General features: G+C 44.5%; 1 protein-coding gene across 1 annotated transcript in view; it reads right to left on the bottom strand.

Moving 5' to 3' along the window:
* Positions 1 to 19,180, bottom strand: part of LOC115112778 (FERM domain-containing protein 5-like) — a 49,612-nt gene that overhangs the window by 14,458 nt on the left and 15,974 nt on the right. Inside the window, exons 3-6 of the mRNA XM_065012580.1 lie at positions 18,083 to 18,187; positions 6,257 to 6,299; positions 6,016 to 6,094; positions 1,249 to 1,346 (exon numbers count right to left, since the gene is read on the bottom strand). Of these exons, the coding sequence (XP_064868652.1) occupies positions 1,249 to 1,346; positions 6,016 to 6,094; positions 6,257 to 6,299; positions 18,083 to 18,187 (325 nt within the window). The remainder of the gene's footprint in view (positions 1 to 1,248; positions 1,347 to 6,015; positions 6,095 to 6,256; positions 6,300 to 18,082; positions 18,188 to 19,180) is intronic.

Here is a 19,180-nt window from a genome sequence, read left to right as displayed (position 1 = left end):
CTCTGCTATAGGTTAACCTGGCTGTTATAAACCACATCTATTGTAGTCATGGTACATGCCGTCAGAGCTTCTCTTCTATATCTCTGCTATAGGTTAACCTGGCTGTTATAAACCACATCTATTGTAGTCATGGTACATGCCGTCAGAGCTTCTCTTCTATATCTCTGCTATAGGTTAACCTGGCTGTTATAAACCACATCTATTGTAGTCATGGTACATGCCGTCAGAGCTTCTCTTCTATATCTCTGCTATAGGTTAACCAGGCTGTTCTACTGCTGTTCTTTCATGTAGCCCTGAGATTCTGTAAGAGCCAGGCCCAGACAATCAGACAATGGCGGCCTTGTCTCTGTGTGGCAGGGGAGCGGGAGAGCTAAGCCTTAAATCAGCTGCCTGAATGCCAATGAGGATGCTGCCACAGTGCTGGAGGCTACAGTCTGAGTTTTAGACCTATACCTCCACCACACTACCTCAACTCACACACTCACATCACAATGAAAACAGTAGGTGACAGTGGTATTTTTCCATGAAGTCTTATAACAAACACCTTTATAAAACCCTCTTAGGCCTCACTCCCCCCTATCTGAGATATCTACTGCAGCCCTCATCCTCCACATACAACACCCGTTCTGCCAGTCACATTCTGTTAAAGGTCCCCAAAGCACACACATCCCTGGGTCGCTCTTCTTTTCAGTTCGCTGCAGCTAGCGACTGGAACAAGCTGCAACAAACACTCAAACTGGACAGTTTTATCTCAATTTCTTCATTCAAAGACTCAATCATGGACACTCTTACTGACAGTTGTGGCTGCTTTGTGTGATGTATTGTTGTCTCTACCTTCTTGACCTTTGTGCCGTTGACCGTGCCCAATAATGTTTGTACCATGTTTTGTGCTGCTACCATGTTGTGTTGTTACCATGTTGTTATGTTGTGTTGCTACCATGCTGTGTTGTTACCATGTTGTTATGTTGTGTTGCTACCATGCTGTGTTGTCATATGAGTTGCTGCCTTGCTATGTTGTTGTCTTAGGTTTCTCTTTATGTAGTGTTGTGATGTGTGTTTTGTCCTATATTTATATTGTATTTAAACATTTAAAAAATATCCCAGACCCCCGTCCCCGCAGGAGGCCTTTTGCCTTTTGGTAGGCCGTCAATGTAAATAAGAATTTGTTCTTAACTGACTTGCATAGTTAAATAAATGTTAAATAAAAAAATAGGCAAGAAATACATGGGTTTGCTGTGGTCCATTTACCTTGTAGTATGTAGGCAGCCAACATGGCAGCATCTGACGTCTTACACAGGAGACGACCATGGTACAGATCTCTCTTGATCTGTAGGAAGACTAGATATCTGCAAAGGAACAGCACAAACAGTGTGTTGTTTGGTCCACTCCAAACAAGCAAAGAGATGTACTGAACCTAAATGATTTGTTTCTCATTTCTTTCATTCCATTTGTAGCTCCATTTAAAGGGATGAGTGGGTCATACAGACAGCCCAAGAGAGCCCTGATCTTCAATTCCCAGACCATGTTCTTCACTTAACTCTTTGTTCGTTTGTTGGTTGTTTGGAAAGGGTTTGTAGAGGAGAGTGTTTGAGATAGACAGTGTTTGGTAAAGGAAGGCCTGAGGCGAGTAATGGCGTGTCTCTCTGAGTCCGTCTCTGCTCCTTCCTGCCTCTAGCCTACAGGGCCCAGGAGACCATTCCATACCCAGCTAAAGCACAGCCACTTCCACCGCCCAACACAGAGGGGACTTCACCTTATCTTGCCCTTCTCTTAATTGGAACCTTTTATCTCTCAGGTTGAGGAGATAGTGAAGAATTCTCTCACTTTCACTGCTTCTAGAAAGCAGGATGATGAAATAACTTTTCCACTTCTACTAGTTTGAGTCAAACAAACAGTCCCCTGGTTGCTACTGGGTCGTTCTACACAGGATGACAAAACAGCTTCACACGGAGAAGGCTTCCTCTCCAATTCAATGTCAAATAGGTTAGAATCCTGCTGGAAAGTAAACGGCACAATAGATAAAACTGTCGACAGGCAACTCCATGTGCCCAGGTGTGTTAAGACATGAGCGGAAAAGAGCCATTGTCAGGGATGTTTTGGTGCAGGAATATCAGCATTCAGCAGGTTTACCAGGTTAGCAGCATAAGCAATATAGTGTCTCTATGCAACATAGGCCCTTTGCCCCACTAGGAGATGAAAGGAATAAGTAATGCAATAGAGGTTTAATTCTGTGACCCAAGCTTGTTTGCGTGATGAGTAGCCTAACCTTCCCTGAGACCTGAACACGTAACGTCAGATAAGTCACAACTCTATACTCTTCACATCTTCTCCTCCCTGCAGAGTGCTGCTGACTTCGCCTGGTGCAACATACTATACCCTCTAGCTAATAAATATATGGAAAATTAGGCTGTGTCCCAAATGGCACCGTATCCCCTAACTAGTGGACTACTTTTGACCAGGGCTCTGACCAAAAGTAGTGCACTTTATAGAGAATAGGGGGCCATTTTGGATTCACACCAGGCTTTTAGTTCCCATCTACCCCATCATTGATAAATAACCCTGTCTAGTCTCATTCAGAACTTGCTCTGTTAACCACATCCTTACCTTCTACACTGCAGTAACATCCTCCTCTTCAAACAGAAGAGGAGGATGACTTATGATCTGAGTGGATCTGAGTGGATATGTGATGATTGTCTTTCACCCTGGATCTGTCCTTTATGATTTCACATATCGTCTGTGATTTATTTATGATTTGAGTTATAATTAACTCCTTGTGATCTACTGGTTTAATTGTAGTCTTCTGTGACAGACTGTTACTCGGCCAGCACACAAGAGATGTGGTTTTGGGTTTACAGATCAGTTTAGCTGTGGTCCATGGAGAGTCCTCCTTCAGTCTTCTGGTTGAGAATGTGATTGTTATTCAGGCTCTTGCAATTCATGTGAAAGTTTCATGTGAGGTCAAGTTGCCTCAGACTGCAGCCCAAGAAAACGCACATTTCAGAATATCTTACCCAGCATTAATTTCACACACCAGTGGCTTATCTTCTCTAAGAGCAGATTTGATTTGATTTGAGCAGTAACGCAATAAATACCATTATTAATCATACAGCAACATGTCATAAGTGTGTGTGTGTGTGTGTGTGTGTGTGTGTGTGTGTGTGTGTGTGTGTGTGTGTGTGTGTGTGTGTGTGTGTGTGTGTGTGTGTGTGTGTGTGTGTGTCTATGTGAGTGAGTGTGTGTGTGTCTAGTCTTTACAGAGGGTGCTGCTAGCAGCGTCACCAGATGGTGGAGGATTGGGAAGTGGTTCTCTCCCTTCCTAGCTCCGACTGGGGTTATGAGACAATGGGAAGCAGTGGAAAGTGAAAGGGGCTAGATTGTATGATGACACCTGTCGTGACGTTGTATTAGTTAATGTGACAACTGTTGTTCATCGAATGATTCAAGTTTCTAATTGCGTGATTAACTGAATCAAGCAATGATTAACTCATTAACCTAGGGCACCATGAGAAAACTAGTTTTTATTGAGTTTCTATTTCCCAAATTAACTCAAAGAATATCAGAATATCGATTTTACAACAGCCGCTAATTAACCAGTTGCCCCCGGGTCTCGCCAATGAGTTCGTACCACACCAATCTTAGTTGAATATTTATTTACTAAAAAGCTAAAATTATGATTAAAGATACACATAGACAAAACACATCATAGGCCATTGATTAGAACTTAGTATAACGGCCCAACACACTATGGCGCTTTACCCACGATGGGGATTTCAATAGAGAGAGAGAAAGAAAGTACACAAGAGAAATATACATTTGGGACTGGAGACTGGCCACCCCACATATGCTCTCTCTAATTCTCTCTTTCTTTCTCTCTCTCGGAGGACCTGAGCCCTAGGACCGTGCCCCAGGACTACCTGACATGATGACTCCTTGCTGTCCCCAGTCCACCTGACCGTGCTGCTGCTCCAGTTTCAACTGTTCTGCCTTATTATTATTCGACCATGCTGGTCATTTATGAACATTTGAACATCTTGGCCATGTTCTGTTATAATCTCCACCCGGCACAGCCAGAAGAGGACTGGCCACCCCACATAGCCTGGTTCCTCTCTAGGTTTCTTCCTAGGTTTTGGCCTTTCTAGGGAGTTTTTCCTAGCCACCGTGCTTCTACACCTGCATTGCTTGCTGTTTGGGGTTTTAGGCTGGGTTTCTGTACAGCACTTTGAGATATCAGCTGATGTACGAAGGGCTATATAAATACATTTGATTTGATTTGATTTGTCAGCTTTGCTATTCTAACCCTAGGCTTGCCCCAAACTGCTGCCCTTATGGGTCAGAATATAATGATGTAATTACGTGGGGATGATCTCAGAGGATTCTCTGTGTAGGCCTTCAGCTGTTCGATGACGCACTACTCCGGCACACCTCTCTGAGGATCCTCCCGATGTCAGTGTCCTTTTTGGCTTAGGAGTCTGTTCCCTCACCCTTTGCTCTGGAATGGGTCTTCTGAGGACATACAGCTCTGTAGCTCAGAGCTCACAGCATAGGAATGAAACCCTTTAGATACCACGATTCGATGGGAGATGGAGGCTAGGTGGTTCGACTTGAATTCACCCGCTTACTCATCTGTAGCTTGGGTAGAAAATGATTTCTTGTCCTCAAACTTCCGTTGCGTTCTGGGTTCGTTGACTTTTTAGACCTTGCTGCAGCTGGGGTCACGTAGTCTTGTCGTAAATTCTATACTCACAGGTTTTATACCCTTGGGTCAGAAGTGGGCGTAACGGCCTTTAGGGCAATTCTCTGGGCGTACCAAGTTAATGAGGCAAGGTCTAGATTTGATTCAAATCCAATTTTAGACAACTAACTTAACATTTCATCTTCCCTAAAACATTCTCTTTGATTTGGATATTTTCCATACAACGTACAATGTATAAACATCAAACATCTACTAGGAAAACTCTTCACATTACAATGTTTTCGTAATAACTTAATCTATTAACCTTTAATAACAAAACAAAAATGACATACATTTTCATATTCCATCTATCGTCATGACCACCATTGTGGCTGACGGAAACCATTTTTCCAAAGTCCCTTTATCTCATGTTTAATGTTCTGAGGCTGGTTCTCCATAGTAACAGGACAAAGGAATTTGTCTGTGGCCTGAGATTTACCATGGGCGTGAGGGGTCATAAAACCCCCCACATCTTCAGACCCCTAGATCTCTCCTCCTCTGTTGGGGTTGAGAGATAATCTGTAGGGTTGTGGTCTCCTGTAACCTGACCGGGTCAGGACAGTCATGACACACCCTATTGGCACCCTATTCCCTATATAGTGCACTACGTTTGACCAGGCTCTGGTCTTAGTGCACTACATAGGGAATAGGATGCCATTTGGACACAGACTAACTAGGTGAGGTGTGAGGAAGGCAGTCGTTCTGCCTTCCTCTTCCCTCCTCCTCCCTCCCTCCTCCTCCCTCCTTCCTCCTCCCTCCTTCCTCCTCCCTCTTTCCTCCTCACTCTTTCCTCCTCTACACCGTAGTTTGATTGTCAGAGATAGAGTACCACATTGTGCAGGCAGGGTGACCTGAAAATGCAGCTTAAAGAAAGTGTTATCTGGTCTAATTCCTCCTACAAATGGATTCACTGTAGGGTTTTGATACCCCTAAAATCAGCTTGTGCTCACTTCTTCATGCCTGTAGTCTACCACTGATATTCTAGATGTGTGTAAAATTCAGCATCAACATGAGAAGTTTCAATCAGATGAAAGAGAGTGAGTGATTGCCCACAGTTGGAAGAATCTAACGTAATTTGGACCATTTGGACCAAACCAATTCTTTCAATCTATTGCACCCACGGTAGGCAAAATCCACACTCTCTTTTCCTACCACCTATCCCTCCCTCCCTCCCTCCCTCCCTCCCTCCGAGTTGGGTTGACAGCAGTGCATGGCTGGCAGCCTAGTCTCCTCTATTATAAGCCCACTCCATTCTGCCCGTCAGACTGTCTCTAGTCTCTTACCTTGTGATTTCCTCTTTCAGGGCAGCCGGGTCAGGAGGGTAAAACTTGACACGTAAACACATGGTGAATGGAGGCTGGGCTGGGGGGAGAGGTCACATGTTAGAACAGAGGCTTTTTCTAGTAGTTACTGTGACCTAACTAGTAGTAACTGCCAACGATTTAATCACCCAATCAAATTCACAACTGCATATCATCATGCATACTTCAATAGTCATACATGGTCATGCATTCATGTACTTACATTTCATTTGTTTGGCAATACATTTTGTAAACCCCAACCAGTGCTGAAAGATATAAATAAAACAAAGCAGTCAAAAACGGTGTTTTCTAGGCGCTAAATACCTGACTGCTATCCCTCTGCCTCTACTCTAGACATTAGTGACAGACTACGTGGTCTGATTGCTCTGTAGTTGTGCATTCTGACTTGTTGTCTAGAGCTGGAGGACATTCTAGAACAGAACTCCACTGAGCATCCTAACGCTGTGTTCTCTCTACCTCACTAATGTTTATATTCTCTCTCTCTCTCCTCATCCTCCTCTCTCTCCCTCTCTCTCTCTCTCTCTCCTTCACATCCCCCCTCTCTCTCTTACCCAGTGACTCTTATAGAGATGAAAGAAAGGAAAGTGCTTTAGAGGAAGGACACTCAGAGAAACGCTTGTTGTCTGTCAGCTCATAACCATTTGGAGGAGAAAAATATCTCTGGTGAGTTGAACAGATGTTGTCTCAATTAATCTGTATGAATGACGGTTGAATGAAAAATGGAATACATTAAATGAGTGAGTGGGGAGGGTAAGACACTACACCGGTGATACTGGCCTAGTTTGTTGATGTTAATCATATCTCCCATACTTCACCTGTCTCTCCCCTGGCCTCGAGGTTCTGCTCTGGAGAGGAGGGCTTGGTTGAGTGCTTCACTGATAGACTGTGACAGAGTTGTGTCTGTCAAAGCCTCATATACCCTCACTACAGTCCTTCTATCAAATCCTGAAACACTGCTCTAACTACCTGCCAATCTGAAAGGTGTATAGAAGAGACTGACAGTGAATATAGACTGGGTTAAGTACTCTGACTCTGACTGAGGAAGGCAGCAGTGGTGTGTATTCATGGACGCCAAGAGAAGCCAGGCTTCCCCAAAATATTGATAAATATATATATATATATATTTAAATGGACTATTCTTCTCCCTGTGTTTCATAAATTTCCTTCAATTTGCAAGGCTGAATGTATCTCACCGGAGAAAGCATCCGAGCGAGTGAAACAGTGCCCCCCTGTCTCTGTATGTGTAGGCCATCTATTTGATGCTGTCTGGTCAAAAAGAGTATGACATTGTTGCCGCCTGTAGGGTTGAATGCAAGGGAAGCCAGCAAGCATTTGGCCTCCATTCATAAAAAGGTATAAAATAATAGCCACTCAGCATTGAAATAAACTGAGTGAGCTCAACTGTAAATAATCCTGGTGCACCAAAAAAATGTGTCAAGGGAAGCCAGTTTTGATTTGGCTTCACTCCAATCACATCACGAGAGCAATACGTCATAGACAGAAATAACTTGAATTGTTGCAGCTCATGTTGTTGTCCTCCGGTGGCTAGCTAGCTAAAAATGGGCACTTTCCTAAATTATCCATGGATGGAGACAGGGATTTGGAGTTGTGGTTTTACTTAATTCTCTGTACTGGCCAATGATGGCGATTCTGATCCAACCATATATTCACATATGGTGCCCTGATCTGAGAGAATTGAAGTTAAATGTGTAGCTAGGCTAATGTAGAAGGCTAATGTTAACTAGCTAACATTGCCCATGAAAGGAAGTTAGACTAGTGAGAAAGCATTTTAGCCAGGTAGCCTAGGACAACAAAAAATAAAACATCTCATCAACATGAAAGAGAGGAGGATGGAATTGGCGTTTCTCTACAAGTAGGGTGAGTCAACATGTTTTCTCTACTTGCACGGAAGCACACACACACACACGCATGCACGCACACACACACACACACACACACACACACACACACACACACACACACACACACACACACACACACACACACACACACACACACACACACACACACACACACAGACACAGACACAGACACAGACACAGACACAGACACAGAGAGAGAAATCAGAACAGCCACATCATATTTAGCGTATGTTGATTGGACTCATTTGTGTTTGGTATCTTTTAGTTGTCACTGTGTTAAACTAAGCATAGGTGATTTGATGATGGTGGAATGTTGACATTGAAATGGTGCTGGATTAGTGGAGGCAGCTCCTGTTTTCTTTTGCGACTTGCGGTAACTGTCCCCGGTTCTAAATCAATAGTTGTTTAGTATTCCGAAAATGTTGGAAACATTACCTTGCTTGATGATGCTGTCATGTAACTGTTTGTTTCATACAATATGCTTTGTGGACTTCACAGGACAGAGGTTGCTCTCAGGTTTTGTGATGAAACACAGGTGTGGTTGAATTTATTCTGCCACTGTGTCTTCTTATTCTTATTTCCATACCCAACTATAACATCTTCCGTCAAGATAGAACTGCCAAAGGGGGAGGAGTTGCAGTCTACTGCAGAGATAGCCTGCAAAGTAATGTCATACTTTCCAGGTCCATACCCAAACAGTTCGAACTACTAATTCTGAAAATTACTCTCTCCAGAAATAAGTCTCTCACTGTTGCCGCCTGCTACTGACCCCCCTCAGCTCCCAGCTGTGCCCTGGACACCATTTGTGAACTGATTGCCCCCCATCTAGCTTCAGAGTTTGTTCTGTTAGGTGACCTAAACTGGGATATGCTTAACACCCCGGCAGTCCTACAATCTAAGCTAGATGCCCTCAATCTCACACAAATCATCAAGGAACCCACCAGGTACAACCCTAACTCTGTAAGCAAGGGCACCCTCATAGACGTCATCCTGACCAACTGGCCCTCCAAATACACCTCCGCTGTCTTCAACCAGGATCTCAGCGACCACTGCCTCATTGCCTGTATCCGCTACGGTGCCGCAGTCAAACGACCACCCCTCATCACTGTCAAACGCTCCCTAAAACACTTCTGTGAGCAGGCCTTTCTAATCGACCTGGCCCGGGTATCCTGGAAGGACATTGACCTCATCCCGTCAGTTGAGGATGCCTGGTCATTTTTTAAGAGTAACTTCCTCACCATTTTAGATAAGCATGCTCCGTTCAAAAAATGCAGAACTAAGAACAGATACAGCCCTTGGTTCACTCCAGACCTGACTGCCCTCGACCTGCACAAAAACATCCTGTGGCGGACTGCAATAGCATCGAACAGTCCCCGCGATATGCAACTGTTCAGGGAAGTCAGGAACCAATACACGCAGTCAGTCAGGAAAGCTAAGGCCAGCTTCTTCAGGCAGAAGTTTGCATCCTGTAGCTCCAACTCCAAAAAGTTCTGGGACACTGTGAAGTCCATGGAGAACAAGAGCACCTCCTCCCAGCTGCCCACTGCACTGAGGCTAGGGAACACGGTCACCACCGACAAATCCGTGATTATCGAAAACTTCAACAAGCATTTCTCAACGGCTGGCCATGCCTTCCGCCTGGCTACTCCTACCTCGGCCAACAGCTCCGGCCCCCCCGCAGCTCCTCGCCCAAGCCTCTCCAGGTTCTCCTTTACCCAAATCCAGATAGCAGATGTTCTGAAAGAGCTGCAAAACCTGGACCCGTATAAATCAGCTGGGCTTGACAATCTGGACCCTCTATTTCTGAAACTATCCGCCGCCATTGTCGCAACCCCTATTACCAGCCTGTTCAACCTCTTTCATATCGTCTGAGATCCCCAAGGATTGGAAAGCTGCCGCAGTCATCCCCCTCTTCAAAGGGGGAGACACCCTGGACCCAAACTGTTACAGACCTATATCCATTCTGCCCTGCCTATCTAAGGTCTTCGAAAGCCAAGTCAACAAACAGGTCACTGACCATCTCGAATCCCACCGTACCTTCTCCGCTATGCAATCTGGTTTCCGAGCCGGTCACGGGTGCACCTCAGCCACACTCAAGGTACTAAACGACATCATAACCGCCATCGATAAAAGACAGTACTGTGCAGCCGTCTTCATCGACCTTGCCAAGGCTTTCGACTCTGTCAATCACCATATTCTTATCGGCAGACTCAGTAGCCTCGGTTTTTCGGATGACTGCCTTGCCTGGTTCACCAATTACTTTACAGACAGACTTCAGTGTGTCAAATCGGAGGGCATGCTGTCCGGTCCTCTGGCAGTCTCTATGGGGGTGCCACAGGGTTCAATTCTCGGGCCGACTCTTTTCTCTGTATATATCAATGATGTTGCTCTTGCTGCGGGCGATTCCCTGATCCACCTCTACGCAGACGACACCATTCTATATACTTTCGTCCCGTCATTGGACACTGTGCTATCTAACCTCCAAACTAGCTTCAATGCCATATAACACTCCTTCTGTGGCCTCCAACTGCTCTTAAATGCTAGTAAAACCAAATGCATGCTTTTCAACCGATCGCTGCCTGCACCCGCATGCCCGACTAGCATCACCACACTGGATGGTTCCGACCTTGAATATGTGGACACCTATAAGTACCTAGGTGTCTGGCTAGACTGCAAACTCTTCTTCTATTCCGCAACAAAGCCTCCTTCACTCACGCTGCCAAGCTTACCCTAGTAAAACTGACTATCCTACCGATCCTCGACTTCGGCGATGTCATCTACAAAATTGCTTCCAACACTCTACTCAGCAAACTGGATGCAGTTTATCACAGTGCCATCCGTTTTGTCACTAAAGCACCTTATACTACCCACCACTGCGACTTGTATGCTCTAGTCGGCTGGCCCTCGCTACATATTCGTCGCCAGACCCACTGGCTCCAGGTCATCTACAAGGCCATGCTAGGTAAAGCTCCGCCTTATCTCAGTTCACTGGTCACGATGGCAACTCCCATCCGTAGCACGCGCTCCAGCAGGTGTATCTCACTGATCATCCCTAAAGCCAACACCTCATTCGGCCGCCTTTCGTTCCAGTACTCTGCTGCCTGTGACTGGAACGAATTGCAAAAATCGCTGAAGTTGGAGACTTTTATCTCCCTCACCAACTTCAAACATCTGCTATCTGAGCAGCTAACCGATCGCTGCAGCTGTACATAATCTATTGGTAAACAGCCCACCCATTTTCACCTACCTCATCCCCACAGTTTTTATTTATTTACTTTTCTGCTCTTTTGCACACCAATATCCCTACCTGTACATGATCATCTGATCATTTATCACTCCAGTGTTAATCTGCAATATTGTAATTATTCGCCTACCTCCTCATGCCTTTTGCACACATTGTATATAGACTCCCCTTTTTTCTACTGTGTTATTGACTTGTTAATTGTTTACTCCATGTGTAACTCTGTGTTGTCTGTTCACACTGCTATGCTTTATCTTGGCCAGGTCGCAGTTGCAAATGAGAACTTGTTCTCAACTGGCCTACCTGGTTAAATAAAGGTGAAATAAAAAATTATTGTCTCGGCCTTAGGTCTATATATCACGGTCACAAGGCATATGAACTAGGCTGTATCACATCCAGCCGTGATTGGGAGTCCCATAGGGCAGCGCAAAATTGGCCCAGCGTTGTCCTGGTTTGGCCGAGGTAGGCTGTCATTGTAAATAAGAATTTGTTCTTTAACTGACTTGCCTAGTTAAATAAAGGTGAACCTTTTTGGGATAGGGGGCAGCATTTTCACTTTTGGATGAATAGCGTGCCCAGAGTTAACTGCCTCCTACTCAGTCCCAGATGCGAATATATCCATTTTATTATTAGTATTGGATAGAAAACACTCTGAAGTTTCTAAAACTGTTTGAATGATGTATGTGAGTATAACAGAACTCATATGGCAGGAAAAATCCAACCAGGATGTGGGAAATCTGAGGTTTGTAGTTTTTCAAAGCTTGGCCTACCGAATACACAGTGTCTATGGGGTCAAGTTGCACTTCCTAAGGCTTCCACTAGATGTCAACCGTCTTTAGAAACTTGTTTCAGACTTCTGCTACAAAGGAGGGGGGAATGGGAGCTGAATGAGTCATGGGTCTGGCAGAGTGTCTCAGGCTCGTGACGCGCGGTCCCGACAGAGTTAGCTCTCGTTCCAGTGCTTTTCTACAGACAATGGTATTCCCCGGTTGGAACCTTATTGATGATTTATGTTAAAAACATGCTAAAGATTGATTCCATACATCATTTGACTTGTTTCTATGACCTGTAACAGAACTTTGAGTTTGTGTCTGGACGTAGTGCTCGCGCCTCATGAAAATGGATTACTGGGCTGAACACGCTAACAACAAGTGGCTATGATGGACTTTATGGACCATTATGGAACAAATAAGTCATTTATTGTCGAACTGGGATTCCTGGGAGTGCATTCTGATGACGATCATCAAAGGTAAGTGAATATTTATAATGTTATTTCTAACTTCTGTTGACTCCAACATGGTGGATATTTCTTTGGCTGGATGGGACTCTGAGCACCGTACTCAGATTATGCTTTTTCCGTAAAGTTTTTTTGAAATCTGACACAGCGGTTGCATTAAGGAGAAGTCTATCTTTAATTCTGCGAATAACACTTGTATCTTTTATCAATGTTTATTTCTGCAAAATCACCAGATGTTTTGGAATCAAAACATTACTGCACGTAACGCTCCACTGTAAACTGAGATTTTTGGATATAAATATGCACATTATCGAACAAAACATACATGTATTGTGTAACATGATGTCCTATGAGTGTCATCTGATGAAGATCATCAAAAATGTCTGTGTGTTTTTTTGACTTGCTCTGACCTAACATAATCATATGTTGTGTTTTCGCTGTAAAGCCTTTTTGAAATTGGACACGATGGGTAGATTAATAAGACGTTTATCTTTCATTTGTTTTACTGGACTTGATCATGTGTGAAAGTTACATATTTCAAAAAATGTTTTTTTTTTATTTAGCACCCTGCCTGAATGTTGTCGAGGGGTTCCGCTGGCGCAGTCCTTCTCAAATAGTGGGGGGCGCCCCCCTGGGGGGGCTCGGAGCGATGCCAGGGGGTGCGCGTGTGACCCCGGGGAACACGCAGGGAGTAGGGTTCTTTTGCACAGAACAAGAGCACACAGCACAGAGCAGGAGATATGAAGTGGAGATAACAAACCCTTAAGAGACACCATGGAAAAATATTTAACAGGGATGAAAAGAAAGGTCGGAGAGAAACGGAGATAATGAGACAGCCGTAAGTCTCCCGAAAGCTAAGACAAGGAAATATGACGAAGCGTATGTAGCGCTTGGCTTCACTGTGACTACGGTGGAAGACGAGGAAAGACCGGTATGTTTACTGTGTCTAAAAATGTTGGCAGCAGACAGCATGAAGCCAAATACATTAAGGCGTCACTTAAAGACATTACACCCCAATCACGCTGATAAGCCGCTTGAGTTTTTTTCAGCGAAAACGTGCCGAATATTGCCAACAATCGTCCCGCTTTGTGAATGCTACCTCAGTAAACCAGCGAGCACTGTTAGCATCATATAAGGTGGCGTACCAAATTGCTCAGTGCAACAACCCCCACTCCATAGCAGAGGAGCTGATACTGCCTGCAGCATTAGACCTGGTCTCTGTCATGCTGGATGACGCAAGTACTGCAAAAATAACTACTATCCCTCTGTCCAATGACCCTGTCGCCAGACGTATAAATGACATTGCTAACGATCTTAAAGAACAGCTGGTAGATAAACTCAAACGTTTTGCCTTACAGTTCGATGAAGCAACTGACAGCAACAAAGACTGTTTGTTTATCGCGTATGTACGTTTTGACATGACAAACTCCCTGTGTGAGGATCTACTTTTTTGTAAATATGTCAGAGACAGAGCCACAGCTGAAGAGCTATTCAAAATGCTGGACTGCTTCCTGACTGAAAATGGGCTAAAGTGGGAGAACTGCATTGGCATTTGCAGTGATGGTGCACAGACCATGGCAGGGATGAGAAAAGGACTTTGGGCTCTCATCAAGAAGGCCTCACCTAATGCTGAGTGGACACACTGTGTTATACACAGAGAAGCACTGGCATCAAGGCACCTTTCCTCTGAATTAAGTGAGGTTATGACTGACATTGTAGGTGTAGTCAATTTTATAAAGACCAGACCACTAAAAACAAGAGTCTTCTCTGCTATCTGTGAGGAGATGGGAGCTGGACATCAAGCTGTGCTGTTTCACAGTGAAGCAAGGTGGCTGTCATGAGGAAAAGTCTGGTCCCGAGTTGTTGAGCTCAGAGAGCAGATAAGAATGTTTTCGGAGCAGGAGCACAAGTATGACCTCGCAGATTTTTTTTGTGATGAGAACTTCCTGGCAAAACTGGCCTACCTGAGTGACATATTTGGAAAGCTAAATGAACTAAATCTACAGCTTCAAGGGAAAGATAACACCTTCCTCAGGTCACAGGCAAGATCAGCTTTTTCACTCGAAAGCTTGCAATGTGGGGCAGGCGACTTGATGAAGGAAATACTGATTAATTCGAGAACCTGCATGAATTTGTTGACACTACTGACTATGATGCCACCTCAGTGATTCCATATATTAAGGAGCATATTTAATCACTGATGGGATTCTTTAAAAAGTACTTCCCTGAAAACAGTTCCCAATATGACTGGGTGAGAGATCCTTTCAATGCATCAGCTCCAACTGGTTTCAGCTCTGCAGAGGAGGACCAGTTCCCAATATGACTGGGTGAGAGATCCTTTCAATGCACCAGCTCCAACTGGTTTCAGCTCTGCAGAGGAGGACCAGTTCATTGATATGACGTCTGACTCCACATTGAGACAGAGGTTCACATCACAGACACCGAGTGTAAAGAGGCAGTATCGACTCTTAGGGCAGAGGGCCATGGGCATTCTTCTTCCTTTTGCAACATCTTATCTTTGTGAGACTGGCTTCTCTGCTGTTGCTGCACTGAAGACCAAGTACAGGTCCCAGCTAAACATTGAGCAGGAGCTGAGAGCTGCAGTATCATGCTTCAAACCCCGCTTCGAAAAGCTGTGCTCTACAAAACGTGCTCATTGTAACCATTAATCCTGACTTCCTCATTTTGATTTTAAAAAATCAGCACAAATTGTTTTATTCATTTTTGTTTAATAGGTCAAAGTGTTTCATATATTGTGCTCCTGAGTTAATGTTGCTGATCAATTTGAATTTATTATTATTTATTGATTATATTACATTTTATTTTTCAGTATCAAATGGTGAAAAAATGTTTACAGTTTAAATAAGGTTTGAATTTTTTATTTTATGCAAATTGATGCACTTTAAGTCTTTTCTGTTAATAAAGTTATTCTTTGTTGTAAGTTGATCTATATTTCTTTCTTTTTTCTTTTTTGTTTTCCTAAATGTTAATAAGGATACAATGTTATGCAGAGGTGTACTTATAACAATTTAATAGACAAATGATACTATTTACAGTCGCAGCGGAGAGTTGGGGTGAGCAAAATGTTTACTTCTTCCTAGGGGGGGAATAACAGAAAATAATTGAGAAGCATTGCGCTAGTGGAACGCCTGCCCTAGAAAGGTTAAATACAATTTTTGTATATATATATAAATACACTGTTCAAAAAAATAAAGGGAACACTTAAACAACACAATGTAACTCCAAGTCAATCACAATTCTGTGAAATCAAACTGTCCACTTAGGAAGTAACACTGATTGACAATACATTTCACATGCTGTTGTGCAATTGGAATAGACAACAGGTGGAAATTATAGGCAATTAGCAAGACACACCCAATAAAGGAGTGGTTCTGCAGGTGGTGACCACAGACCACTTCTCAGTTCCTATGCTTCCTGGCTGATGTTTTGGTCACTTTTTAATGCTGGCAGTGCTTTCACTCTAGTGGTAGCATGAGACGGAACCTACAACCCACACAAGTGGCTCAGGTAGTGCAGCTCATCCAGGATGACACATCAATGCGAGCTGTGGCAAGAAGGTTTGCTGTGTCTGTCAGCGTAGTGTCCAGAGCATGGAGGCGCTACCAGGAGACAGGCCAGTACATCAGGAGAAGTGGAGGAGGCCGTAGGAGGGCAACAACCCAGCAGCAGGACCGCTACCTCCGCCTTTGTGCAAGGAGGAGCAGGAGGAGCACTGCCAGAGCCCTGAAAAATGACCTCCAGCAGGCCACAAATGTGCATGTGTCTGCTCAAACGGTCAGAAACAGACTCCATGAGGGTGGTATGAGGGCCCAACGTCAACAGGTGGGGGTTGTGCTTACAGCCCAACACCGTGCAGGACGTTTGGCATTTGCCAGAGAACACCAAGATTGGCAAATTCGCCACTGGTGCCCTGTGCTCTTCACAGATGAAAGCAGGTTCACACTGAGCACATGTGACAGACGTGACAGAGTCTGGAGACGCCGTGGAGAACAGTCTGCTGCCTGCAACATCCTCCAGCATCACCGGTTTGGCGGTGGGTCAGTCATGGTGTGGGATGGCATTTCTTTGGGGGCCGCACAGCCCTCCATGTGCTTGCCAGAGGTAGCCTGACTGCCATTAGGTACCGAGATGAGATCCTCAGACCCTTGTGAGACCATATGCTGGTGCGGAAGGCCCTGGGTTCCTCCTAATGCAAGACAATGCTAGACCTCATGTGGCTGGAGTGTGTCAGCAGTTCCTGCAAGAGGAAGGCATTGATGCTATGGACTGGCCGGCCCGTTTCCCAGACCGGAATCCAATTGAGCACATCTGGGACATCATGTCTCGCTCCATCCACCAACGCCACATTGCACCACAGACTGTCCAGGAGTTGGCGGATGCTTTAGTCCAGGACTGGGAGGAGATCCCTCAGGAGACCATCCGCCACCTCATCAGGAGCATGCCCAGGCGTTGTAGGGAGGTCATACAGGCACGTGGAGGATACACACACCACTGAGCCTTATTTTGACTTGTTTTAAGGACATTACATCAAAGTTGGATCAGCCTGTAGTGTGGTTTTCAACTTTAATTTTGAGTGTGACTCCAAATCCAGACCTCCATGGGTTGATAAATTTGATTTCCATTGATAATTTTTGCGTGATTTTGTTGTCAGCACATTCAACTATGTAAAGAAAAAAAGTATTTAATAAGAATATTTAATTCATTCAGATCTAGGATGTGTTATTGTAGTGTTCCCTTTATTTTTTTGAGCAGTGTATATATATTTCACATTATTGCATCAGTTCCTCAACAACGTGTTTAGAATAGATAATAATGTTTAGACTGATATAATTATATGTGTACTTGTAACTAATTAGTCTGTCAAGGTAGAATGATGCTTTATTACACATAAAGTACACCTGACAAAAGCATTTCCCACAGATCAGGGTGAGGGAATATGTTTCCAAGTAAGGTCCAGTTCAATACTCACAGTAAGAAACACCCAACAGCTCCAATCAGAGTTCCCGTCCAATCTGTCTGTCTGACAACAGATGGCTGTCTTCTTCTGGTTAGTTTATGGGCAGAAAGATGTGCTACCACTTTTCTCCATCATTCTGTAAATCCCCCTCCCTCCCATCAAATGTTTTTTCCTCACAACAACAACAACAACACTAGTATCTCTGAAAGTGTTGAGATAGAGACAGAACAGGAACTGATTCTGATCGGCACAGAACCATTGTTCCTATGGGAATAGGATCTGTGTGTGTGAGTGCTCGTGGGTGTCACGTGTGGGTGTGCGTGTGTGAATCAGGCTGTGCAGACAAGAGAGTTAACACACAGTAATAACCTCAGGCTGTGACGCAGTAGAGTACGGGGTTGGGCTCTGCTGCAGGCACACATGAAAGAAGGAGAGAGAAGAGAGGGAGAAACTGTAGAAATGGCCTGCTCATTGGTATGTGTGTGATGTCATGGGAAAGAGAGTGAGAGAAAGAAAGAATGAAAGAAAGAGAAAAAGAGAGTGGAGAGGGAGGAAAGGAAAGAGAGTATGAAAGTGGCAGCAAGGGAGAGGTAGTTAAGAGAGAAACAGTCAGAAAGAGAGAGCGATAGACAGACATAAACAGAGAGAGAGGAAGTTACCCCTCCTCCCTGTCGGTTGACACCACCCACCCTCTGTTTGTCTGGGTCCACATATCTGATGCCAAAGTAGTCCTTCTCCAGCAGGTTAAGGTGGTGACAGATGAGATCAAACAGGTACTGTCCCTTTGCATCGCGCTGTAACACATAAGAAAACACTACATGAATAACTCTGAGGAGAGACAAATACTGTCACCAATGTAGGGGTGACAGAGGTGACAACCAGGTAGAGGAGATACCAGGTAATGCATCTCACTGTACAACCGTGAAAAACAACACTAGTTAGTAATGTAGGGGTGACAGTGGTTGGTAGCCAGGCAACACCACAGACAGTGACTGACAAAGAGCTAAGGAGGAGAGAGGTGAAAACATGAACAGACACCATGTACAAAGATTTGAGGCTCAAAAGAAACGAGATTTCAATAACACCAGAACATGGTTAATATTTCACCAACCCTGGGGACATATCTGAGGAGAATCAAATATTAATATGCAGAAACAGCCATCTGTGATGTCTCGCTGAAACCTCTACTGCAGAGGAAAAGACATGATGGAGAGAAGCAGTACGGAGAGGTAGACGAGGTGGAAAATGGAGTGGAAGTGGAGCAATGTACACCTGGTGCAGACAGTGATGAGAAGGAAATGTAGAGAGTGAGAAATTCAATTGGCCCTTCAGTGTAGTGCTGTGAGTGGGAAATGGAATAGGCCCTGCTGTGCAGTACAGTAAATGAGAAATGGAATGGAACCTGTAGTGCAGCGCATGACAAATGGAATGGTCCCACTTCTGTAGACTTTTCAAAGAGCGAGAAATGGAATATGCTCTACTGCTTGCTGCCTGCTCAAGCATAGGTGGTCACTGGGTGACTGGGCTCAGCCCAGCCTGTCTGTTGATGTAATCAGTATCCACCACAGCCCCAGCCTGTCTGTTGATGTAATCAGTATCCACCTCAGCCCCAGCCTGTCTGTTCATGTAATCAGTATCCACCTCAGCCCCAGCCTGTCTGTTGATGTAATCAGTATCCACCTCAGCCCCAGCCTGTCTGTTCATGTAATCAGTATCCACCTCAGCCCCAGCCTGTCTGTTGATGTAATCAGTATCCACCTCAGCCCCAGCCTGTCTGTTCATGTAAT

Source organism: Oncorhynchus nerka, linkage group LG28 (genome assembly GCF_034236695.1).
Source record: "Oncorhynchus nerka isolate Pitt River linkage group LG28, Oner_Uvic_2.0, whole genome shotgun sequence".
Classification (NCBI taxonomy): Eukaryota; Metazoa; Chordata; class Actinopteri; order Salmoniformes; family Salmonidae; genus Oncorhynchus; species Oncorhynchus nerka.
Note: the sequence above shows the minus strand (reverse complement) of the source record. Positions and strands in the feature narration are given on the sequence as shown.